The 26,853-nt window shown below is 38.3% G+C and overlaps 2 protein-coding genes across 7 annotated transcripts in view; one reads left to right on the forward strand and one right to left on the reverse strand.

The window, feature by feature from the left end:
* The first annotated feature begins 19,415 nt into the window (after positions 1 to 19,415).
* LOC114558759 (rhodopsin) lies at positions 19,416 to 20,474 on the forward strand. The gene has a single exon (XM_028582978.1). It carries the CDS (start codon positions 19,416 to 19,418, stop codon positions 20,472 to 20,474), a length of 1,059 nt encoding a protein of 352 aa, XP_028438779.1.
* Positions 20,475 to 23,020: 2,546 nt separating this feature from the next.
* The window catches only part of LOC114558227 (membrane-associated guanylate kinase, WW and PDZ domain-containing protein 1), a 100,512-nt gene continuing 96,679 nt past the window's right edge, over positions 23,021 to 26,853 (reverse strand). For all 6 annotated transcript variants that reach the window (XM_028582046.1, XM_028582045.1, XM_028582043.1 and 3 more), the window contains one exon: positions 23,021 to 26,242. In XM_028582046.1, the coding sequence (XP_028437847.1) occupies positions 25,149 to 26,242 (1,094 nt within the window). In that variant the 3' untranslated portion in view covers positions 23,021 to 25,148. The remainder of the gene's footprint in view (positions 26,243 to 26,853) is intronic.

Here is a 26,853-nt window from a genome sequence, read left to right on the forward strand (position 1 = left end):
AAATTGAGCACCTCCTCATTGAAACCGCACGTTATAGTAACAGGTGTACGTAGGTATAAATGTTTGGAAATGAGAGAGCTTGTTTTTTCATGACTCAATGTGGAGGATAAAGGTTTTTAAACCCTAGAATTCACGTTGTTTTTTCCTGCATCGTCGTCAACGAGGGAGGAGGAGGAGGCCAGCTATTAGTGCGTTCCATTTGTAATCGGAACTCTGATTGTCACTGACACGCCCAATAACCTTGGAACTCAGGCAACCACCGAGTACTCCAAGCTAAAAAATCCAACATGGCTGCTCCGTGCATCAACAGTTGTGAAAGCTGTAGTAACATACAGTTATAAGCACTTCTGTGGACAAGTTGTTACGCTGTTTGGATGCACAAAAACAGCGTAACACGTTGTTATAAACTGGCATTGCTAACAATGGCTAACCTGGCTAGAGCTAATGAAAACAATGAAAATCTGACTTGTAAATGGAACGCATTCAACTCGGGTGTGACGTCATTCCCAGCTTCGGCTTCCGAGTTCCGAGGTAAATGGAACGCAATATATTAGCAAGGTGAATCATCCATCCATCGGTAATGCAAGTTTACCGTTAATGTTACATAATGTGTTTACATTCAACATTCATGTATATAATGTTGTTTTGAAGACATTTACAGATTCCTCAAAGAATATTTTACTCAGCACCCGCATTCCATTTTAAATAAACGGTTTACTACGTTTTGTCGGGGCTGAACGTGGCCCATGTTTCCAAAGTTGTTCACTAATTTGAATGTTTGTGTATAACATTATATAATAACACTAAATGCCACTTGATTCTTCAGTGTATGTGTAGCAAAACAACCTGCCGTGTTTTTCAATGTTGAGACATCTGCTGTGGTGTCCATGGTTTTTGAGCTTTTTCACAGCTTCTTTAATTGCACTGCTTTTTTATTGTATAATGATGTTCTACTGGGAAATTTGTTGTATTTCAATACATATGGTTTGGCAATATGACAATGTGAACCATGAGACGATCAAAAATGTACTCAGAGATTTTGCCATAGTGCTTAAACCTAGGTGTGATCGCTAGGGCTGGGTATAAAATGTTGATACCAATACCAGGACAAATACAGTGAATCCTGAATTCTGTTCCTGAACAATACTTTTTTAGATACCAATTTTATAGTAATAGTCTAAATAATGACTTGCAATATGTAATTATCTATTTAATTATTTATTTATGCTGGGATGGCTAATGCAGTATGTAGTTGTTATTGTTGTATGTTTTATCTTTGTTCTATGTAGTTTTTCCCTATTTGCTGTAATGCTTTGAGTACAGAAACTTTTCTAAACTAATAATATCTCCCTTAAATATCTCTGATTGTCTTGTAGTGTGCAAAATTGCATATTCATGAACAGGACATTATCAAATTTTAGTTTTTGCACGAATGAAGTACATCTGGTATTTCTTTTTTATTTCTTTCTGTCCTGTTTGATCTAAAACAGCCTCTCTATTGATATACAATTAAATATACCATATGGAGGACTTGATCCATATTGTCTTGTCTGTTGCTCATAGACACAGAGTGAAATTGCTTAACATTTGGATTGAATGAAGGACCAAACATGACATTGTTGTTCTACATGGGCAAATAGTTGTATTGTGGTAAGCATTGCTGTTAGGTCAAAGTTCAGTGCTTCTTTTGTCATACTTATTAAGGTGCGTTGCATTTTGCATCTTTCTGATGCTTATCAGCATATCTTAGAATCAGTTTATAGGACTTGAAAAACAATTTTCAATGTAGCTGGGTAAATGTTTTATTTTGTGTTAGTTGACATCAAAGGACTGTACTACCACTGATGCCCAGGCGGCTGCCACCACAGGGAATTTCTTAAGTGGAGATAAATCCTTTTAGATAAGTTTCTAAAACACCCTTGCTCCAGAGACTTCCTCAACCGTACAATAAAAAAAGAAGCATACATCTTTAGCACAGGAGAATTATCATCTGAGGTAAACTTACTTGTACATTTGCCTCTATTGCTGTTGAAGAGGTTTTTCGTGTGTGCAAAAATAGACATTGAAGAGTGCTGTCAAGACCAACCAGCAGCTTTTGGTCCTCTCTTCTTGCAGTTAAATTACAGTAACTAGTTTATATCAGATGGATGTGGTAGATGAAGGAACACATTGATTGTTGTGCTGTGTTTTTATGTTCTTATGTCTCATGATTTACCACAGCGTCTTTGCTTAGCGTCTTTTTTTTTATATTTGGGTGAACAAAACAAACAGTAAGACTTTTGTTCATTGAACACATAAACCCACCGTTGGTTATTGCTGTTGAAAGCCAGGATAAGGCCATAGCAAGGCATGACTCGTGGCTGTGTTACTGGCAAGAGCTCATATGGTGGGTGTCTGGAATATTAAACTGGGCAGACTGGTACTCAGTGAGACCCTGAGCTCAGCAGACATGAGCACACGGTTTGGCCATGATCTGTAAGACACTCTGTCATTTTACCAGACAGTGAGGAGCTCTGTCTCCTGGATGAGCACAGATCTTTGGGGAAGTGTTGTGCCAGCAGCTTCCTAGACAAGCAACAAACAGATCTGAAAAAAACAGAGATTAAACTGTGCAGTAGGCTTTAGCAATATGACGAGATTATCATTCAACACAACATTGGTTGGCCAAAATAATGCTCCTCACATGTCCACGATAACAGTAATATTTAATTATAACGCCTTATGAATGTTGCGCTATATTAAGTCTCGCTCTTTCTTTTCTCTTGCTTTCTTTATGCTTTACTGCATTGTTGTAGCGTATCAAAAAGTAACAACATGCTAGCATACGTCTGATGGCACCGATATAGCTATAACTCCAGCAGGAAAGATGTCCACTCTAGTAATCAAAATTAATGCAAATGCTCCTATATGCCAATTCTTTGGTTTTAAACCAAACCAAAAAGGAGAGCCAGAGAACTTGAACCAAGTGGTTTGTAAGTTGTGCGATAAACAAGTCGGGACTAAAGATGGAAATACCACAAATCTCTGCTCCCATCTTAAAACTCACCAACGGGAGACGCAAGTCTGCTATTAGTCTTGCATTGCCATACCTATCTCTACAGCGCTCCGGAGGAGCTAGTCCACACAGCATTCCTGGATAGGAAAAAAACGTGCTCTGGTTTATTGGCATTTCTTTAAATCAATCACAATCGTCTTGTGCGATTATGGCAATGGTGCCTCTGCAAAATAGCTTCGGGAAGGAACTTGTTTTGGTGGGACATGTGCACGTGTGTGGGGGGGAGGGGGCGAGATCTGGAATTAAAATGGCTGTCGAGTGTGTGATGACAATTCTACTCAAAAAAAGATAAATATAATTTGATTGTCGGTTCTAGCTCTGCGGATGTCTTTTATTTTTGACTATAATTACGCATATCATTGTTTTTCTTAAAGCAGTATTGTCAGTAGGGGAACCTCAATATCGCCCGGACCTACTATGCAGCAGCAGACTCACAAAAACTGAGAGCAAGGGTGAAGGACAGCATCACTTAACCACTCTTGTGTACGAAATACTTATGCAACTAAGTACTGGATTATCATTTTAGCATTTGGGTTATTCAGTTCTATTCAAGTCTTGCAGAGATTACTGAGAGCCCTATCATATTTTTGGCAACATCATTTAAGAGGAATTATCTTACGGGCCGTGTCATTAAGTAAGCGAGTAGAATGAGACCGAAGTAGCACAAATGTGTGTGTGAGGCAGTGAGAAAGGTGGGAGAGTGCATGTGCATTATTTTATGTTTTGTGTCTAAAATAGCAGGCTTAAATCTTATAAAAGTGGTTGTACATAGTCATGAGGGACATCACAAGATGCTGCGCAGCTTTCATTTATGACGATGAGGGAGTCTTTCAGTTCACATGCATGCACAAACACACACAAAGGCAGAGACAGACGCACACATACAAACAATAAATATTTATCTGATGCAGCTTTGATCAACCACCAAACACATGAGGCCTTCTGTATATATACTGTATATTTATATATATATATATATATATATATATATATATATATATATATATATATATATAGTATATATATATATATATATATATATATATATATATATATATATATATATTGTTTGTACTTGATAGGGGGGGAATGGATGCTCCTATCAGCATTCAATGCAGCAGAACATGCAGAGAACTCAGTAGATATTTATCACTGAAATATGGCATATACATAATGCACAAGGCAAGAGATGCCAGTGAATCATTAATTAAAAAGAAACCAAAACATGGAGCAGCAGTGTGTTGCAGCCAGGTAGAGTGCATTTTTGAAGCCAATACGAATATAGATATTTGAACTTATATTGTTTGAGCCCAATCAATTTATTTTTACTACTTGAAAAATGACTTAATCAATTATTAACATTGATGTTGATGAAATATTTATTTTTATTTTTTTGCTAAAAAAGTAACGCAGATCAAAAGATCTATAAAAAAAACAAAAAAAGCTCTATTCCTAGTCTATTTCTATTGCTCTTTCTCATCTACATTAGCTGGTCATACGGATAAAGTCACATGATTCTCACTTGCTCAAAGTCAATTTCCCAGCAGGCCAGTTGCTATGCCAATTATCAGACCCCCCATGTTGTTCAATAAACACTACCTGTGGCCTTTTGGTCCATATGATTCTACAGTGAACTCTGGCTAACTAGCAGACTTCAATCAACTCTCAGTCTGTAGCTGAAGCTCCTCAAACATAGCTGTCAGACTTGCCAGCCATAAGAGATATGGTGGAGTGTTTCATAACTGTGTTAACAAAACACAAAATCCTCTTGATGTGGAAAGAGGGTTTGATCATTTCTGTGTTAAATTTGAAACACTTTTAATTTCCACACACATACCTACAGCAAAATACTTCTTTCTTATTCACAAGTCAAGTTAAAGTAAGATATGTCTTCTCTAGAGGAGTCAAATCAGGTTGCCAAGCAGATGGTCTGTAAAGCCTTTGTAGCCTATTCCCATTCACACCCCTCAGGAGCCCAATCCATCATCTGCTGATCTGTCTCTAAGTCTGCACTAGTCCCTCCCTCTCATTAAGGAAATGAAAGCCTTAATTGGAAATTGTGTTCACTCTCTGACATGTTTGAAACTCTATCGCCCCTTCACTTCTTCTAAATTGGAGACACACTTGACAAATTTGGGGCGGCAGCTCCATTGATGCATATCCTTCTTGAATGTTTTCATCTTCTTCGCCCACTTTCTACTACTCATGCCATATTATGAGCCCAATGATTAATGCCCAAAAAACGTACATGCTGGTTCACCAAAACTAATCGGTGGTGGAAAATTGGATAGAGTAGTGGCGAGTTGCTCTAACAGTCGTCCATGAATACAAATTTTATTTTGAACTAAAGATAATCTTGCAGATGACAAGAACAGTGGCATAATGTATCACTGCTCTATTCATGAGGACACAAAGACATATGATTAATATTAATGCATCTACACAGATGAGCATGTGCGAGCTTCAAACACTTTCTGCTGTTTAAATATTATTCATGCCCCTCATTTGACAAAGCCCCCATTTCTTTTGACCTGTGATGTCTAGAAATGAAACCCAAAACAGCATCCTCATGCTTTGAGCTGTGTTTCTCTTGACAAGGCTACAGAATGAATATAGAATGTAAGAAGAAAAGATATCAAGGTCTGCCCCTGGGCTATCAGGAAGGCACCTAATAGTTATACCTAAGTAATAAATACAATAAGCTTATTTGTAATGTGATGCATCTGCAGGGTGAAGCTGAATGTGAAACCAATGTGGGTTTCACAATGAGCAAACAGGACAGCACATTATGTTGCTATTGTCTCAATTCTGATCATGTCTAAACAGTATATCAGGAAGAAGTATTTATGCTTGCATACAAGGAGTTCATTAATAACATGTCCAACTATTTTTGTGCATCTTGCATTTGGAAGCAGTGAGATACCAGTGGCTGATGGCAGTGGTAGATGCATCTGTTGTGATATTAGACTCTAATTATAGTCATAATATGATTAAAAGGGTTGGAAGATGCCTAGTTAAAGAGCAGTACTGCTGTCAGGATTGGGGACGTTGCGTCAGTCTTAGAAGCAAAATATTTTAAAATAGACATACACGGGTGAACCTACAGATTATGGTTTCTGCCAGATCATTGCTGTCTGCTGGTTGTGTTTTGTGCAGGGTTTTTATCATGCAGTGGACAAAAGAGAGAGGACCAAAGCTCATTTTTAGATTTTCACCAAGGTTGCCTGCAAAGCTAGACAAATATATTGGCTGATGTTATGCTCAGTATAAACAACAAATTCACGGGATATATTATATTGTATATTATCTTCATCCTTGATTAATCTGCAGATTATTTTCTCGATTAAACATAATGAAAAATAGGATGAAATGATGGCATCAAAATTTCTCTGAGCCCACAGGGATTTCTTCTAATGTCTTCTTGTTGGACCAACACTCAGATATCTGGTTTATAGGTGTTAGAAACAAGCAGCAATTCCTTATATTGTAGCGGGGTGGGCATTTTTGCTTGACAAATTACTGAAACAATTAATTATCAAAATAGCTCCTAAAATGTTTCTGTTAGTCAACTAATTGATTCAACTACAGTATCATTTCAGCTCTGAAGGGACCCTTTGTTCCCATTATGTGTTTACGTTAAAGAATGACTCGGCTGATTCATCATCAGATTTTTAGTACTCTGAAAAATCTATAGTTGGTTCGCAGTCAAAGGTGGGACAAATTGTCTGAGCGTTGATACGTTTGGCTCTGTTTGGCATTGGAAGCCTAAATGCAAGTTGGACCAATCACATATCTGAATATTTGTATTTGGATGCCAGGGTTGGCTCAGGTTTTGGGGGTGTGGATTTGCAATCAACTCCAATTAGTAGCTTTGGTCTTGTTTTAGCCCAACTTAGCTGATTTTGGCCAATCACTCATTACTAGTCAGGCATGAGTTTGGCAATCAGTAATATTGGATTAAGTCACTTTTAGCTGCCTGGCTTCCTGTGCATACCATTTTAGAAAGATTCAGGTTGAAATCGACAACGGCCCTTTAACAGAGCACCAAAAACAAAGAAGAAAAAATTAGTCCAAGTACAAGTATGACTGTACAGTATATGACAAAAGCCAACATGCTGGGATCAAGCCTGACCCAGGTTATTAGCCTTACTGTCTGCAATGCTCTAGTTTACAACCCTAAAATATGTGGGGCTGTTTAGCATATGAATATTGAGATGATAAAAGAAGTTTAGAGAGGGCTGATGAATATGTGTGGCTTTGAAGCGGTTGTTGTGTGATCGTGTGCAGATAAGAGCGTGGGAGGTTTTGTGTGTGTGTGTGTGTGTGTGTGTGTGTGTGTGTGTGTGTGTGTGTGTGTGTGTGTGTGTGTGTGTGTGTGTGTGTGTGTGTGTGTGTGTGTGTGTGTGTGTGTGTGTGTCTGGATGTGTATGCTGATGAGGGTGACATTTGTGCACACAGTGAGAGGTTTAACCACAAGCATCTGGGGCTTCGTTCTCTAAACCTTAAAAGATCAATCCAGGAGAGGTAAGAACCCAGCTCAGCCCAATGGTTTAGTCCATCACATAGTGTGTGTGTGTGTGTGTGTGTGTGTGTGTGTGTGTGTGTGTGTGTGTGTGTGTGTGTGTGTCCAAGTGATGACACCGTTTTCCACACACTCCACCGGATTTCAGCACTCTGAACTTACAACGTGGATTCATCACCGTAGCAACCAGTCGATTGAAAGATGATGAATCATGCCAAAGACTGATAATTTCTTTGCAGTTGTTAAACACGAACAATAGGCGGTAAGGAGTCACAGAAACGTCACCAAAGACAGAATGTTGTGTGTTTGTGTCTGTGTGTGTGGGCGTGCACGTGTGATCTTGAAAGACGAGTAGACGACCATAAACAGACAGAAAGGAAAAGAAGCAAAATTGAGGCTAAACGGAAGTTAGAAGGAAGAAAGAGACTTACTGCTTTCTGTTTAGACTTCTGACTGACCAGAAGGAAATACTGTAAGCTCCTCAAAGAGGCTTTCTTTCATTTCTCACAGCACAAATGGGTATTTTTTAAAAAGAAATAAGATTATATTTACTCACACTCTCTTTGAAGAGGTCTATTACATGAAGATTTCAGCTGCTGCACATTGTATTGCACACCAGGGATCAATACCATGCACAAATGCAAATAAGGGTCCAAGAAATCTGTTGCAGATGGCTGACAAGCCAGTCTGACAAACAGCCCACCCCTTCATAATTTCACGTGAATGGATGGTGTTAATGCAGTATGGTCTGATTTCTTGCAGGTTTCCATGAAATGAAACCGTAACACATCTGACCTTATCTTTTCTGCACTTTATGGTGACTGAATAGGCCTGGCAAATAGCGGTCTTTCATAACAGGGGAGGGTCTGAGGGTCTCCATCTGTGTACGTTTCTGCCAGCTGAGAGGGCTGACACATCCCCCTCCACACAATTATAGCAGTGATAGATTAAAATAAATGTATTTAGTTAAAGAAACATGGACATGCATCAGCTGCTATGCACCAGGATTCGAGAGAAGCACTGCTGTCATTTGAATAACGTATTTAAAAGAGGCAGCTTGGCAGCCTCAAATACCGCCAGCCTGAAATGGTGATACTAATTCAGCAACACGATGCAAATACTGCTCCAGACGATTGCTGTAGAATCAAGAATAATGCTGAATGTGAACGATCTCATGTCAAGCAGTACAGTGAAGCTTAACAGCTCCCACTGCTGGCAAACATCCTCAAAGCATACAGCACCAGAGATTTCCAGTCGACTGCCTTTTTTATGAATCTTGGATTGATTTACAGTCCTGTTTTCATCTTTGAAGTACAGGGAAAGGAGAATCTGTTTTGCTAGTTGGGTTGGCAAGATGTATATGATAATTATCTTTTATATCCACTGGCCTGTTGATTTGTAGTGTTATTATACCTAACCCAACCGATGATCGTCGACAGAGTACCAGATTACTGAAAAATCAATGCTGAAACTATTCATCCCCAATTACAGATTGCTTGATCATCAAAACAGTAATCAACCATAACAATTGTTGGACCTCTAATCCCTTTATGGTTGCAGTGTTTTTACTCATATCCCTCGCACATACTCTACTCAGACGTAACGACACAAGTGCAAGTACCCCACACACAAACACATGCTCAGATCAAATCACCTTTCACATAATTTGCTGCAAATTCCACAAACCATTGTGTAACCAAATTGTTGAGAGCAACATTACGAACGGAACTGTAATCAACACACCTTTTTTTAATCTTTTTTGTGTATTGTCTACATCTGTCAGTCCTATTTTTGATATGTCATCTCGCAACCATTGAAAATGTGAAAAGAAAAGTAATTCATCAGGCCAAAATGGCACAGCTGGTTGTAGCTTATTAAACGAGAATTTGTTTTTGTGAGGATTTGCTGGTGTTCTTTGTCTCATGTGGTGGAAAATAGAATATTTCAGATATTTGGACTGTAATATGGACATGAAAAGAAATTTAAAGATGTCGGCCTTTGAAAATTAGGATGGACATTTTTTACTTTTGCAGACTTAACTTAAAAATGGCTTAAAAAATAAACAAATGAACGCTTTATTGTCATTATTGTTTCATTTTTCAATTATTTCTTGATTAACTGATCAATAATTTTGTCTAGGCTATAACATGTCACAAAATAGTGAAAGATAGGCTACCCCTTATAATTTCTCACAGATCAAGGGGATGACTTTAAATGTCTTGTTGTGTCCAACCATCAGTCTAAAACACAAACATTTGAGAAGCCAGGGAATGTTTGCCATTTTTGCTAAAATATGACTAAAACAATCATTTAATTGTCAAAATAGTTATCGACTAATAAATTGACTATTTGTTGCAGCTCTACAACAGATAAATCAATAATGAGAATAATCTTTAGTTGCAGTCTTAAACCAAATGGCATCAAAGATTATTTTAAGCTTTGCATGTGAAAGAGTTGTTCTTGTTTGGACAGTGAATCTCAAAATGAATCTTGACTTCCTCGACACCAGCTGATGTTATTTTTGCTGGTATGGGTCCGATGATGTATAACCTTCAGTGTGAAATGTATGTGCGAGCTGGTGGTGTGGATTGTGACATGTCGTGGTCACAGTGTTCCCTCTTCTCTACCGGTCACTCAGCAAGAGAGTTCCTGTGGGCAGAGTGAGAGAGCATCACACTCTGCCCACACATTACAGTCATCTTCATGAACACAAAAAAAAAAAAAAAAAAAGCTGAAGTCAGGAATCAAAGCTTTAACTGTTGGAACAAGTTTTATTTGCAATATAAAAGGTTACTGTCAAGTCATAAACGTGTCTAAATGTAGCTAGGATTGACAACCACAGAACTTATGATGGAAACACTTGAACGCCAACTCTCCTGAGACCTTAGAGATCTTAAAATACATGTGACACTGACAAAAAAGGAAGATATAAGAGGGAGATAAAGTTTAGTAACATTACAGTAGTTGTTTGCAATTTAAGGAAGGAATATACAGTAGGTCAGGAATATTCTAATATGGTGTTGATAAAATTTCAAACTCAATTCCTCCAGACCATGTCTACTTTACACATTAGCACATCTCAAGGCAGTAACAGTACATCTCCTGTGCTTCTATGTGTTTCTCTTTGGAGAGAAGGTCATACACTATCCATATCGATACGGCTGAATCTTTGTATATTATTCATTAGAGAGGTACATGTCTGAGGCATCTATAAACTCGAGGTGGGTAGGCCTACTTTTTAGACACAACAGTACTGTCATTTTCAGTTTAGAATCTTATAAAATACTCCATTACAAGTAAAAGTCATACATTCAAAGTTTACTTTAGTAAAAGTAAAGTATTATCAGCTAAAGTATAAAAGGTAAAAATACTCATTCTGTGACTGATATATTATTATAACAGTATATGACATTATTTAATTAATACTGATGCACATGCAATGTATACAAAGAATTTTACTGTGGTAGTTGGTCGATTTGTGTTTTAACTATTTAAAAACAGTTACGTAGTCCAAGTGTTCCTAACCGAGGGGCCAAAGGCCAAAAAGGTTGGGAACCACTGTGTTAATCTTAAACAATGTTGTGTATTTAAACATTTCAATCTGAAAAATGATTGCTAACTGCATCTGCCTGTCAGATATATAGTGGAGTCATTCCCCCTGAATTGTAAAGAAGCATAAAGTAAAAAGAAAATGAAAATACTAAAAGTATAGCACAAGTACCTCACAACTACTTTAGTACATTCCACCACTGTTTGTTTCTGTACGTGTTGATGGAATAAGAGTTAACTTCAAAATCTAATCAAGATTAAACCTGTGACCTGGAATGCTAAAAACCCTAACTCTAACACCAAGTGATTTTGGTTGAAAGGTCACAGTTTGAAAAACAAAAAATGTTGCTGAGAAATAAGCTGATTGAATTGTGGGGTTTTCAGATTCATCTTTCGATTCTTGCAGCATCGAAAATAGACCCTCGGATTTGTGTATAAGTGTACTTATTTTGGGTTCTAAAAGATGGCAGCAAAACACCTACAGATCTGTCACAGCAGAGCTTCGGAGCTTAGCAACAGGTGTGTCCAGATCTGTAAATCTTTAAAGGTACAATATGTAACATTTCTGCTTTAAAATGTCTAAAAATGACCATACCTATGTTATATATTTTTATGAGTTGTGTTCTTACACTATCCTAAATGTTTCCATCAAATATCAAACCCAGAGAAATCTGTTTTTTTATTTTCAGACACGGCACGTTTCCTTTAGTCGCCCGTCAGTGGCGTCATATGACCTTTCACCCTCCAGTTACTCTAATGGTGCGTTCTTTTTGTCTTGTAATCGCGACTAGTAGCTTGAGTGTGACGTCACATCCATGTCGGAAAACGAGTAACCGTGGGTTGTTGCGTTCTTTTTGTCACACAATACTACGAGTCGGAGAAAAGATGGATTTTTGTAACATTTTTAGTAACATTTAGGATTCTATTCACCCAGTTATTGACATATTACACACATATATTTCACAGTTTGATACATGAAAATTACGTTTTGATTAACATTAACGTTCGGCTACTGCTCTGCTTTCTGCTCAAAGCTCGGCTTAAAGCCGTTGTTGTCATATAGCAACCGAGCATCTCTAGCCAATTTCAGCTGCACAAGCTACAAAATAACTAATCAGGCGGTATTTAACTCCTAATAAGACTGTAGCAACATGCCTATAGGTAGCAGTATACAGTGCTATGTGTACCACTTCTTCATTTGGTTACAACAAAGACAAAAGTACTTAAAATTGTAGAAAACCACAATGTTTACTACGTGTGATGCACGACGTAGCCATATTTGAAAGTGAACTCGGGGTCCTCTGAGTTCAGACGACTTGACGAGTTGTATATACGACCTCGGTGGCGTTCTTTTTGCAACTTCCGGTTCGTAACTCCGGAAAACAACTCGTAAATCGACTTCGGTGGACAAAAAGAACGCACCATAACTTCCGTCAGAACACTGGCACCAAGATGTTAGTTCAGGAGTAATTGTAAATCATACAATGTCACAGAAAAAAAATACTTGTAACCGTAATACTGCTTTTTTTTGCCATACAGCATCATTTTGTGATTAATTACATCCCACTTTTTATCACAGTAATACAACAGAGACCTTATCTATTTTGAAAGTTCAATATCGATACCAGCTTGACGTTACTACAATGTGCTAACGTTGATGCTAAAGCTTTGTGGGTAAAATTGAGGTTACAACATCGTTCAACACGCTAATAGTTATTTTTAGTATGACTGTTTCGACCACAGCTAACAGGACTGAGCTAACCCACGAATAACTTCACTAGTAACGTTAACGTTAGCTTTATAGATAGACGATTAATCTAATGCTAATTTAGCCAAAGTAGCACACCCTGGTCTGTCTGCCTCACTCCCCCGCTGGTGTAGAGAGCCTCAGTCAGGATGACAGCTGACAACAGCCCCGGGACATATAGCTAGCTAGTTACCTTTAGCCCCCAGTCAGCTATCAGCCAGCTACTTTCATTACAGCAACCCCCCGGCCAGAACTTATCTCCAGTGCCTGGTGCTTACGACGCTAATGGCAGTTTAATTAAACGTCGGGAAACAGACTATATCAGACCCAGCACCGAGTCACAACAGCGGCCATCCATAGCGGTAGCTAGCTAGCTACATCTCCGTAGCACTACCGGTGTATGTGCCGAAAATCTCCTCCCTGCCGGATTTCTCCCCCCTTCACGTTTAGCTGTCTTTACGGTTAGCTAAATTGACCCGACAAAAGGTGGGCTAAGCACCAAAACGAAAAGTTAAGATTACTGAAAAGTGAAGGGGAGATAATTCCGGGCAGCTGGGAGATCTTCTGCTGCTGCACAACAGGCATCGAACGTCCTGGCTCGCTATCGCGGAGATTTCCCCGACAATCCCCACCCACACCCGTCTCTCAGCCTCGTTTAGTAGCTTGCTAGTGTTACAACAAACCCCGTCCGCCCCGGTGTTTAAAGCATCCAAAAGGTGACATTGATATGTGAAATATTTAGCGTTTTAGCTGCTGGCTACTGTTAGCTTGCTGGCTCACTAGCTAACTGGTCAGCTACAAATAAAAATCTAATCAAGAAAAACGTAATTATGTTGGGGAAACTGCAGCTATTTTATTAGAATAACATAAATAAACGTAACGTGAATAAACTTGAATGGGTAAACTCGTCCGTGAACTGATGCATTCTAACCGGCAGCGAAGGTGTTTAACACTTCACGTCATCAAAAGTCCAGTTTTACCGTCCATTGTTTTGGTTGAGAGACCCCTAGCGGCAGAAAGTTACATATTGTACGTTTAACAACATGTGGATGAATAACTGGTGTTATGGTGGCTTTAGTTAAACTTTAGTACTATATCACACTCGTCCTACACTGTCATCCCGAATTAGTTGACTTTACTAGAAATTTGTGTGGAAACCCGTTGCCTTAATTTGGGTTAGGGTTGCACTATTTAGAACGTAGTACTGTATTGTACATATTACTTATCTTTTTAATTGTATATAACTTATCTTTCTTCATCTTATTTGTGTATTTCTTATCTTTTTTTACATTATACTTGTTGTACATTTCCTTATTGCACCGTGGGTTGGAGAGAAGCATATTTTCAATTGCTCTGTCTGGCACATACTGCAGAACTGACAATAAATTTGACTTGACTTAAACAGTTTCAGTTTTTACACAAGGTGAAACTTAACTGATGATCACGTTATATTATCACCGACTGGTAAGTTTATGCAGTAGACATATCAAGTCTACATAAGTTAGTTTTTCCTGGACTGCAGTAACTAACTGTAATTATACTTTATTTTTTTATTTTTAACCTTATAGCTTTCAGAATAATGCACTCAATGCATTACTTTAAGTCAAGAAGCATAATAAACAATGAACAGATTGTTATTACCACCATATTCTACATGGATCTGTGTAACAACTATGCCTCACTGCCAAGACCCCATCGGTCCCCACCCGGGTCTCAGTCATGGTGCAACAATAAATGTGGATAAACATGAACACTAAATCAACCATACAAAACTAAAACCAAGATATCATAAATGCACACCCAAAACATTAACAGAACATTTTCAAACACACTTTAACTGGGACAGAAACCATTCAGAACATATTTTTTTCCCATGAACCCATCTGCTTAATATGATCCATGCACTGCAGCTGATTATTACAAACAACTAATGTGATTTAGTAATGAATATGCTTTTCAACAAAATATGAAAGAATAAGTAGTGACCACTAAAAAGTTGAATTACAACTAAATCTGGGTTTACAGTGTATATATTTTGTCTATGCACTGTATCATTTATTTATACACTTACTACCAGATTTGATCGTCTATACAAAACAAAACGTTATTGATCGTTGAGACTCTGAAGTATTAAAAACTAGTAAAAAAAACACCAATCGCAACATCCGAAAGCCTGCTGTGGCGTTTTGTCCAACCAAATATATTTAATTTACTATCATTGGTTATAGTTTAGTTTAAATAGTTTTCATTATGAATTTATTCAACATTTAATACGCACATATTGAAGTGTAAAACAAGAATGGCCTAGCCATATGAAAAAAAAAAAAATATATATATATATTTTTTTTTTATATGGAGATATACTGGAGATTTATATATATATATATATATATATATATATATATATATATATATATTTTTTTTTTTTTTTTTTTTTTATTATATATACACTACTGGTCAAAAGTTTTAGAACACCCCAATTTTTCTAGTTTTTTATGGAAATTTTAGCAGTTCAAGTCCAATGAATAGATTAAAATGGTACAAAGGTTAAGTGGTGAACTGCCTGAGGTTAAAAAAAAAGTAAAGTTACCCAAAACTGAAAAATAATGTACATTTCAGAATTTTACAAAAAGGCCTTTTTCAGGGAAAAAGAAATGGGTAAACAACAAAAAGCTGTTCTGCAGCAATGGAGGTTGATCAAGCTTTGAAAGTTGGTGCTACCAATTCCCACAAGTGTTCCAACTTGTCTGGATTAGTTACAACCCCCTCTATTTGTATAAAAGTATTGTCGTGAGCATTATTTGAACAGTATTGTACTGCAGAAAGTAGTGTGTTGCTATAAAAATGGTGAGAAAAAGGCAATTAACAATAGAAGAGAGACAGAACATCATAACACTTAAGAATGTTGGTCTTTTCTACAGAGAAATTGTGAAGAAAGTCAAGGTGTCAGTGAGTACAGTATTCTTCACCATGAAAAGGCACTTAGAAACTGGGGGAAACTCTGACAGGAAGAGGTATGGCAGCTTAATAGTGGTTGTAATAAGCAAGTCTCAGTTTCAACTGTAAAGAGAAGACCTCGAGCTGCAGGTTTGATAGGTCGAGTTGCAGCAAGAAAGCCATTGCTAAGATGTCAGAATAAGAAAAAGAAGCTTGCCTGGGCCAAGAAACACTGCCAATGGACTACTGAAGACTGGAAGAAGGTGCTATGGACTGATGAATCAAAATTTGAAATCTTCGGTTCATCACGCAGGATTTTTGTACGCCGTCGAGTAGGCAAAAGGATGGTTCCTCAGTGTGTGACATCAACTGTCAAACATGAAGGAGGAAGCATGATATGGTCTGGGGCTGTTGGATCCAGGGTTGGTGATTTGTAAAGAGTGAAAGGCACCCTGAACCAAAACGGCTACCACAGCATTTTGCAGCGCCATGCAGTACCCTCTGGTATGCGCCTAGTTGGTCAGGGGTTCATCCTACAGCAAAATATGCTTGCTATGCCAGAACTACCTTAGCAAAAAATGAACGAGATGGTAAGCTTAAAAACATGGAGTGGCCAGCACAGTCACCAGACTTAAACCCCATTGAGCTGGTTTGGGATGAACTGGACAGAAAAGTGAAAGCAAAGCAACCCACACATTTATGGGAACTTCTGCAACAGAGTTGGGAAGAACTTTCTGAAGACTATTTGATTTCCATTGTAGAAAGAATGCCACGAGTGTGTTCAGTTGTTATATCTGCCAAAGGGGGCTACTTTGATGAGTCAAACATTTAGAATACATTTTGGTTTATAAATTGATTCCATGATTTCTTGTTTAACTTAAATTGTTCATTTGTTCTATTATTTCATTTCAGAGTACAATAAGACATTGAACTGCATGAATGTACATTTGTTATGAGGTCATAAGGAGCAAGGTTAACTCCTCTTTCTCTGCTTTACCGCCCAGAGAATTTGGCCCACCCATGAGAGAGAGACATCATGGCTTTCAAACAAGCAAAGTGGCAGTTTTGTACTTTTGATCTGTCAGTTGGACAACAAAGGGCTATTTGAAGATGTCCCTTTTGTGCTCTGATGATTACTGATTTTAACTGTTTTATAAGCCAAATGATTATTTGAGAAAATCAAGAAAAACTTTAAATGCCAGGAAGTTAAGAACATTTAAAAAAAGCCTATGATACAAAGAAGTGCAGATTATTTGTATAGTAACTTTGTTCTCCCAACATGGCCGGCGGATACTGCTAACCACTTACAATTTTAGTAGAATAGTAAACAACTAAAATAGTGAACTAATAAAACACCAGATGCATAACAACTGTTTCGCACCCCTCTAGCATAGAGGAAACAGTCCAAATGTCTGTTATGTCCCTTTCAATGAGTGTCCAGTGTCCAGATAGAATTACTGTAACTAATTCATAGTTTGCCAAAGTGTATACAGTTTTATTATTCTGACATGCTACCCATTCATGGAAAAACATTTTGAATAAAAAAAGAGGAAAGAAAATAAAGTATCACATCTGAAGACGGTAACATCCTATAAGTGAAAATGACCCTCTACGACATTAAGTCCATTATAGGCCTGTGCGAGTAACACACGCATAAGCCCCAAATCTCTTTAATACAACACCCATTAGGAAAGTGCTGAGCTATTTACCAACAGCTAAGATGGCCCAGCACTTAGCAACACCACTGTCTCTGCATTCAATAATAATATAAATAAATAAAATTACCTTAATAATACAAGAGACCATGATATATTTTAAGACATTGTAAAGGTCTGTTATGTTCTGCTTCTATCATGGCCAAGACACTCCTGTGCAAGATATTTTAATTTCTATAAAGTATTTCCAAGGTTAAACAAAGCCTGTATTGCAGTACTGGCTAAAATTATTTTAATTCATGTATGTTCTCTTTTTGGCCTACATTGCAGTTCAACTTTTAGAAATAAACAACAGGATTGGGTTGTTACTCCATGAGTCATTCTTTGATATAAGAATTATACTGTATACAAACTTAGATGAAATAAAGAGATCTCGGAAGTAGAGCTGCATTGACAAGTTGATCGACAGATACATTAATTGGTGACTAATTTGGTAGTCCATTCATAATTTCATCATGTTTCATCAAGCAAAAATGCTAAACATTGATGGCGGTTGGAAGATTTGCTGCTTTTTCTTTGTCACATATTACAGAAAACTTTATATATTTTGGTTTTGGACTGTTGTTTGGATGAAACAAGCTCATGAAAACATCACTGCTTGATGAATTGATCAAGAAAAAAGAAAAAAAGCCAGATCAATTAATAATCAAAATAATCGTTAGTTGTAGCCCTACTCAAGAGACATTTGTCCTCAGGAAAACACTAGCATATTTGCTGTTTATCAGAATGGTAAACTATAGTCCAGTATTGATTGATTTTAGTGTCTTTTACAAAATAGAATTCATACATACTTTTTTTTTATGCACCTGGAATTATGGGTGTAAATCACAAGTTTTATCACGATACAATATTATATTTATTTTTTGGACAACAATACAATATTTTCTGATATGTCTGCCACGATACGATTTCCATTCAATTCAGGGGCCTGTGATCAATATGTGATGATATTGGCCCATTTAACACAATCCGTTACATTTATATTAACTCACCAAAAAGCAACTAAAATATGATTTAACAGTTTTATTACTGAGCTCCTTCAGACACTTAAATATAAAACAAACTGTTCTTTTCAATGAAAAAATAAATAAATATAAGGTTGGAATTTCTAAATAAAGGGGCATCTTAAAGATGATGATATGTATCAATATTTTTACTGTACATTGATGATATTGGTTAGGTGATGATTTAATCTATATATTGATCCAGATCGATGTATCGTTACACCCCTACCTTGGGTCACAATAAGTAAAGTTGCCTAAAATACCCACTTATTTTACAAAATTATTTTGCGTTTACCTAATTAGCTCTATTCTTGAGTGTCTCCCAGCAGACATCTCAGGTCACCAGTCCATTGCACAGCTAAAACAGATTGACCCTAATGCTTAAATTCAAATTTACATACAGTATGAGCAAATCAGCGGCTACAAACCCCTCCACCTGCACATTTTTGCTTAAGGAATTGGGAGCACCTGGAGGAAAGTTACACACATACGGGGAGACATGCACTGTCTCCTGTGCACAGAAACAGTTATCCTCAATAGTACAGTATCTTTTAAATTCAGTACACATGGAACATGAGGTAACGTGTTTATATTATGCTTTAAAATAAGCAGTTAACTGATAGCTCCATGATAGGCATGAGCAGGTGTAACCTTAATATCTTGATGAGTGATCAGTTATGTTTGCAGTCGTGGCTGGATTAGATATTATCTGTGGCCTAAATCACTTTGTGCTGACAGATTTGGAAAGTGATAATCCAAGGTTGGCCTTTAAAAGCCAGACTGTATCCACCTAGGGTACATTTGTAGCAGGGTCCGTCTCCATCACTTTCCAGAACAGCCAGAAGAAACGATACAGAAGGGCTGATTGCAACAGCAAGCCGCAACCATGAACGGCACAGAGGGACCATATTTCTATGTCCCTATGGTAAACACCACGGGCGTTGTCCGGAGTCCTTATGAATACCCTCAGTACTACCTTGTCAACCCAGCAGCTTACGCTGCCCTGGGTCTCTACATGTTCCTGCTCATTATTCTTGGCTTCCCTATCAACTTCCTCACTCTGTACGTCACCATCGAACACAAGAAGCTGCGAACCCCTCTAAACTACATCCTGTTGAACCTTGCGGTGGCTGACCTCTTCATGGTGTTTGGAGGATTCACTACGACATTGTACACCTCTTTGCACGGCTACTTCGTCCTAGGACGCCTTGGTTGCAATCTGGAAGGATTCTTTGCTACATTCGGTGGTATGATTGCCCTCTGGTCACTGGTTGTTCTGGCTATTGAAAGGTGGGTGGTTGTCTGCAAGCCCATCAGCAACTTCCGCTTTGGGGAGAACCACGCAGTGATGGGTGTGGCCTTCACCTGGGTGATGGCCTTATCTTGTGCTGGGCCCCCGCTACTTGGCTGGTCTCGTTACATCCCTGAGGGCATGCAGTGCTCATGTGGGGTGGACTACTACACACGTGCAGAAGGCTTTAATAATGAGTCCTTTGTGATCTACATGTTTCTCTGCCACTTCATCATTCCAATGACTATCGTTTTCTTCTGCTACGGCCGTCTGCTCTGTGCTGTCAAGGAGGCCGCTGCTGCCCAGCAGGAGTCTGAGACCACCCAGAGGGCTGAGAAGGAAGTCTCCCGTATGGTAGTGATGATGGTCGTCTCCTACCTGGTGTGTTGGTTACCCTATGCCAGTGTGGCCTGGTTTATCTTTACAAATAAGGGCTCTGAGTTTGGACCACTCTTCATGACCCTCCCGGCCTTCTTTGCCAAGACTGCAGCAGTCTACAACCCAGTGATCTACATTTGCATGAACAAGCAGTTCCGCCACTGCATGATCACCACCTTGTGCTGCGGGAAGAATCCCTTTGAGGAGGAGGAGGGAGCATCCTCTACGAAGACCGAGGCCTCATCTGTCTCCTCCAGCTCTGTGTCTCCTGCATAAAAGAGCTGTCAACACAAGCTCCATGATCCACTATCCAAAAAGAAGACTTCTGCTCCCCCCGGGAAACGACTGAAGACTAATGTCTACAGAAAGAATTTCCTTTTGTATTTTTACAAACATGTTGGTTCAACCTAAAGACAGTTGCAGGAAAGGTCAGCCCATTACAGAGTTGTTCCTGTTTGTACAGAATATCCAACTTAAAATTTATGAGATTTTTCTTTCTGAGAGTAAAGGAAAAAAATGTAATCTTTTACAGTTGGATCCTATATAATACTGGCTTATTTTTGAATGTAGAGGCATATAAACAAGGCAACGTAAAATAAAACGCACTTTGCAAATGACTCTTCCGTTTCTTTTACTCATAATTTGGGTGGCAAAGTTCAAATACCTGTAGTATATTTATTCAAATTAATAAATGTAAACAACCTATTCATACTGCATTTATGTCTTGAGTCAATGTTTTACATTAGAGCTTCTGCTACATAACTTGATAATACAGACACAAACTAAGAATAGTGTTTGAATTTTGTAGCGTCATCAACAATGCTAATATAATCTGATTTCAATCACAGGACACCTTGAATTTAGTACTTGACCTATAAGGGATTATGACTATTAATCAGTGACTAATCTACACATGACACAACACCAACTTTATCTGATGACAAATAATCACACTATATTAGGTTTATGCAGACAAAGACTTATTGGATAACAGTATTATCAAGAGACACCTTGATGCAAAGGTTATGGAATGGAAACAATTACTTGATTGTGTTAGTGCTACTTAACTTCCACCATATGACACACATATACCAAATAGACCTTCAAATTAAGCCATTGTTAACTGAAGGCCCTTTTAGCATTTATAAGCAGTATTTAAACATTTAATGTATGCCTTATAACACACTATAATGTAGTTGTAAGCAGATATAAATGTGTATTAGTGTATTTGTTAATGATTTAACTCCTGTGGACACCCATAAGTAAGGGCTGATGTAAAAACATATTGACTAACAATATAGTAAAACACAGCTGTAATAATATAACCTATCTCTTCATAGGGGAAGTTATAAATGTTTGTGCATACTTTATGTTAATAAACACTTAAAATATCATTAAAATTGCTTTAGAACTACATTATAATGTGTTATAAGCCGTGTATTGAAAGTTTTTATATTGCTTAAATGCTACATAGTGGGACGTAAAGTTATGATTGCTGACAGATACTATACATTAACACATACTTAAATGTGTTCTCATAACTGTGTACTGTTGTTTGTTATAAATTAGTTATTAAATATTCTTATGCAGCTAATAAATGCTCAATAGGGGGCCTTAAAAAAAAGTGTTACAGAAGGATCAGTTATTTGAGGAATCATCAGGAGAGCTGCACAACATTTCTCAATAGAGTTTTTCAAAATGAAAAAATTTAGAGATTTGTTATAATCCACCAATTCAGTAATACTCTAAGAGTGACTACTGCAGTCCTAACAGAGGATAGCCTAAATAACGCAGATAGTTTATCAATAAGTATAGACTCACTTGAGTCTCCACAGGTTTAAAGCTTTCTTGTTTTGCAAGAATCCTGCTTTATATTTACTCTGCGAACGATACGATGAGTTGTACCGCTATGATGAATGACAGGAACTCATATGATGATGCAATTCCTTCTACTCCATTCTTGGTTCTGCAGTATGCCAGACTAGAGAAAAACAAACACCCTAAGATCTCTCCCATTATGACTTTCATGCGTAGCTATAGCAACCATGTTAACAGTGGATCTTTCATGGAATACAGATATACTCACTGAGCAGTCTGGAGTCAAGCTTAAGGGGGAAAAATATCAATCACTTGCTGCTTAAATTTAGCAAAAAATAAAAAGTTTAACGAAGGTATTTGGAGAATACTGGACAGATGGCAACCTTGTGAATTTTTGTTCACAAAGACGAGATACATTTTAGCTTTTTGTAAACAAATACCGGTTATAATCTTTAAATTCAGAAGAATCCAGAAATCAGCCCTCTAAACAGTTACCTAGTTCTATACAGTGTCACTTATTTGTCTATATTTACTGTAGTATTATTATAGTGCACCATTTAAGATGACAAAGTATATCAGTGGTATGATTAGTGTTATTGCAGCACAGGCTGTAACTTTCTAACAATTACGAAAACTTTGCTTTTGTTAGAGTGTATGGAGTGAGACAGCTATGCTTGTACTACTTCTCCATTCTGTGAACTGCACTATGTGTTGTAAGTAGACAAGGACGGCAATGCAGATGACAGTTTCTTTACACTGTTGTATTCCCATGTTACTATTGTGAATTGAAGTGTATAACGGTCTGAACCATTGTACATTATTTCATGTAGTATTATTTTCCTCCAGTGTTAATCTTCAATAAAACAAAGTCTCTAATAAAGCTGCATATTACAACGTAGTGTGACCATAACTAACACACCAGAGTGATTTGATTAAAAAGATTGAACAAACTTAAAAGCCTCTCCAGAGATATTACTGACAAACGGCTGTCCAGAAATATGAAATCCTTTTGAATTTGTATGGAAAACTTTATTTGATAATAAAAATAGCATTCACAGACTTCTTTTGACAGCTACATATACATTGTAATCCATCTCAAGGAAAGAAGCTGGATAAGTCCACATCTACTTGTACTTAGACTAATGTTATGTATAGCTTCATGGGTCAAATAAAGCTATGAACAATGTAGTATTTATATATGCATAGTTTTATAAAAAAGATTGGCCCATATACATGTACTGCTTTTATCAACACACGGACAGCATTATGTCCGGAGCACATTGCAAGAAATAATGCTTGAAGAACACAGACTGCATACAAGTGCTTTATAATACAAAGGCAGGCTAACCATCGAGATAGATTCAAACCATCAAACAGTTTCTGATTGACCAAATACAGTCTTTCATTTGAAAATGTCTTTACATACCTGATCCAGAGTAAATCAACATTTCCCATACATCATCAGGTCCATTTCAGAGATATAAACACAATATCACATTCCTCACTGCTGAGGTTTTTCATAAATTTATCTTTTGTACAAGAAAAAGGCAACATTTTATTCCTTTACAGGTTTCTAATAGTTACATTGGAAAAATTCTTTACAGAGGATGGCCAACAGGTTAACTTCTTAAATGTATTTCTTTTTTCTTCTTCTTTTTTGTTAATACAGTACCATGGCGACAACAGTGATCAAACAATGCATTTGTTGTGGTTTATTCCAATATATTTTAGTTCATTAATGGAACATAAAACCGAGAACACACACAAAACAGATTATAAAGCAGCAGTCAGACTTCAGTGGTGTGACAGCATGGCTCAGCATGGCAGATTGGTTGTCTCCTGTACCCAGACTCTCCATATAGCCTGTTACCAACTCAAGGAACCACATCAGCTCTTTGTGTCAGGACCCAGGAGGCGGTCGGTGCGCAAATGTTGTTATCAATATTAGGATAGGGCTAACAACTACTGTGGGATTACAGTGCATGTTCCTTATCGATTATTCTCGCCCAGAGCTATCAGATAAAGTGGTTAAACTACACTTAAATTTACACATGCATCTTGCACAGGGATAATTTACACATTTGTTTCTTTTAAATTTATTTTTTGGCATATCTGAAAAATCACATTTTATGGCAGCTTCAAGCTGGTATTGTGGCATAATGCAGACTCATCTAAAGTACTAAACTGAAATTGTTTAATCAACAAATTTAGATAACTCTCATTTTCCTGTAATAGAGAATCCACCAGAACAGTTTTGCCTGTAGTTAAAAGTGAGTCAGATTCCTTCCCTGCTAAATCAGTACACACTGAGGAACAAAGTTATTTCTTTTAAATCCTAATCCAAGAGAGAAACTAATAACACCGGCCCGTTTCCTCATCAGCTGTCTGTTATCTTCTCTTAATTCCGTTAGTGTGTAGGTGTATAGGCAAAGAGGGTGAGCTGCCACACATTTAAAGGATGCAACACAAGTAAGCATGCTTTCCCAGGTACAGTGTGCACTTCTACCTTGGTCCTCAAGGAATGCAGCTTGCTCAAGATATGTGCCAAATTAAAAATAAATAGTGAGCAAATGCAAATAAGTAATATATTATTTATATAATTATCTACTTTTACCATCAGATCTTAAATTTAGATTTTTGTCTGAAGTCACAGCTCTTGTGAACCATCAGTGTCTTGTGCTATAGTTTGTTCAGCAAAGCAATTCAGGAATGGAACAGACATCTAAAAACAAGTTAAAAACAAGCTTAGTAGTTAGAAGATACCACAACTGGAAGCATGTTTTATACCTCTAAGGGGAACAAATATCTAGATTCAGCAATGCCTACAAAAAGCAATATCACTGATTTTATATGCAGGCACATACAATACCTTTACTATAGTACAACAACCTCTGTTATGTTCAAAATAACTATAACAATGACAAAACCACCAGTATGAACTGATAGAAGGATTGTACTCCTGCTGTTTTATGAATCTCTGGATGGGATCACAAGTAGTTAAGTCAATCAAATCAATCAATAAACCGGTCGACCAAATAAAGCACAAGAGTTAGTATCCTCAGAAGTCCAATTCCAGTGTATGGTACATAGTTTGCACAGATAGAGGAGAGAGTGGCGAGAGGGATCTCCGCTCTAGATGCTGAGGTCTTTGGGGCTTTCTTTGTACAGCCTTCTCTTGGGCTCAGGGAGCTGGTTTGGGCTGCGGCCTACTGTGTTATTGTTATGGCCTGTGTTGTTGTAGGCAGCATTGTTGTGTGCAGCGTTGTTCTTCATCATGCCGTAGTAGTCCTTCAGTCTGGGTGCTGCTGCATAGTTCAGCTCGTCCCGGCTGTAGTTGCTGTCAGGGGAAGAGTCCCGCTCCACTCGGTTTCGTCGCTCCGGTGTCCCGTTCATCAGATATCCCTCCTCCCTCCTCTCTGAGGAAGAGTCTCTCAGGAGGTTGCCGTTCTTTGTGGCTCTATCATATGTACGGCCCCTGGAAAGAGACAAGGAATCCCCGTTGTTGTTGGTGCGCTCAGGGGTTGAGGCCTCCCTGACTTGCCCTGCCATCTGCGAGTCCTTGAGGAGCCTCCGCTCGTAGAACTTGCGCTCAGGAGTGACTGCGAGGAACCCGCCATCATCGTACTCCCTCTCAGGTGTGCAGTCCCGATGCGCTCGCTCTGCCCTGCGGTCCATCGACTTGGCCCGCTGGCGATCAGGAGATGGGGCCCGCTTTAGTGCTTGAGACCGGTCAAGGGAGCCACGGCGCTGCTGACGAAACCTCCCGTCCAAAGTAGAACTGCTGCTTGAAAGCTCTCGCCCCCTCAGTTTCTCGGCAGCTGCAGCCTTCTTCCCCGAGCTGTCTTTCCTCAAAGTCTTTAGGAGTTTAGAAATGCCGCTCTCTGACTCGGACTTCTTGACTTTGCGGCCTCGACTCTTCTTGTTGCCACTGCTACTGCTGTTACGGTTATCTGGAGACTGTTGTCTGGGGTTACTTTGACTGTGATTGTTATTCCAGGTGTGATGATGGTGGGGGTTAAATTGCTGGCCTTGGTAGTCCATCTGATCTGACCCAGCCCTATCCCTGTCTCGGCCACACGCAGCCTCCTCCTGGCGTGATGGTTTGTGAAGGTCTGGTGGATAACTGGACTCCAATGAGGTGTGATATCGGCTGTTAGGTGGCAGCGTTCTCACTTCCGGAGTGTTTTGTGCCCCGGGTGTGGGAGGGTGCCCGTCACTGCTGCCGTCTGCAGGAAAGGAGAAAGGAAGAGAAGCGTGTTGACTAGAAATACCTTAAAAGAGGAATGAGGTTGAGGAAACCTTTAACATCAATAACATGTGACATGTATTGTGTTCAGCAGACATGCCTTTCCTTGTTGGTTCATGTGAGCTCTTAAATAGACATGACAAAAAGTCAATGCAGAGATTTATGGAAATCATGCATACATGTTCTCTTTCATATACTGTGCATATATTCTTAGAAACAATCAGGCTAATCTAAATTGATGTGTAACAATCTGATTTACATCTATAAACATTAAATGTATTGAAGTGATAAATCACTTCAATCACTAAAATATCACTTCAATATGTTTTCTCTACAGGGCTGTGGGTTGAGACACAAGGTGATGTCAGCAACAACAGCAGGGGCAACACATCGGCAAGTGTAGGGCAGGGGTTATTAATGGTGCAGCAGACACCTAGGAAATCATTCAAAACAAAATGGTGAACAACTCAGTGTGACATCATTGGGAAGAAAAAAGTCAAAGCAAAAAAAACAAGAGTGTGTTTGGCTGAAGGTCTGTCAAATTAGAGACAGGTTGCTATGGCAGCAGCATGTGAAGTGGCATTAAATTAG

Source organism: Perca flavescens, chromosome 7 (assembly GCF_004354835.1).
Source record: "Perca flavescens isolate YP-PL-M2 chromosome 7, PFLA_1.0, whole genome shotgun sequence".
NCBI classification, from domain to species: Eukaryota; Metazoa; Chordata; class Actinopteri; order Perciformes; family Percidae; genus Perca; species Perca flavescens.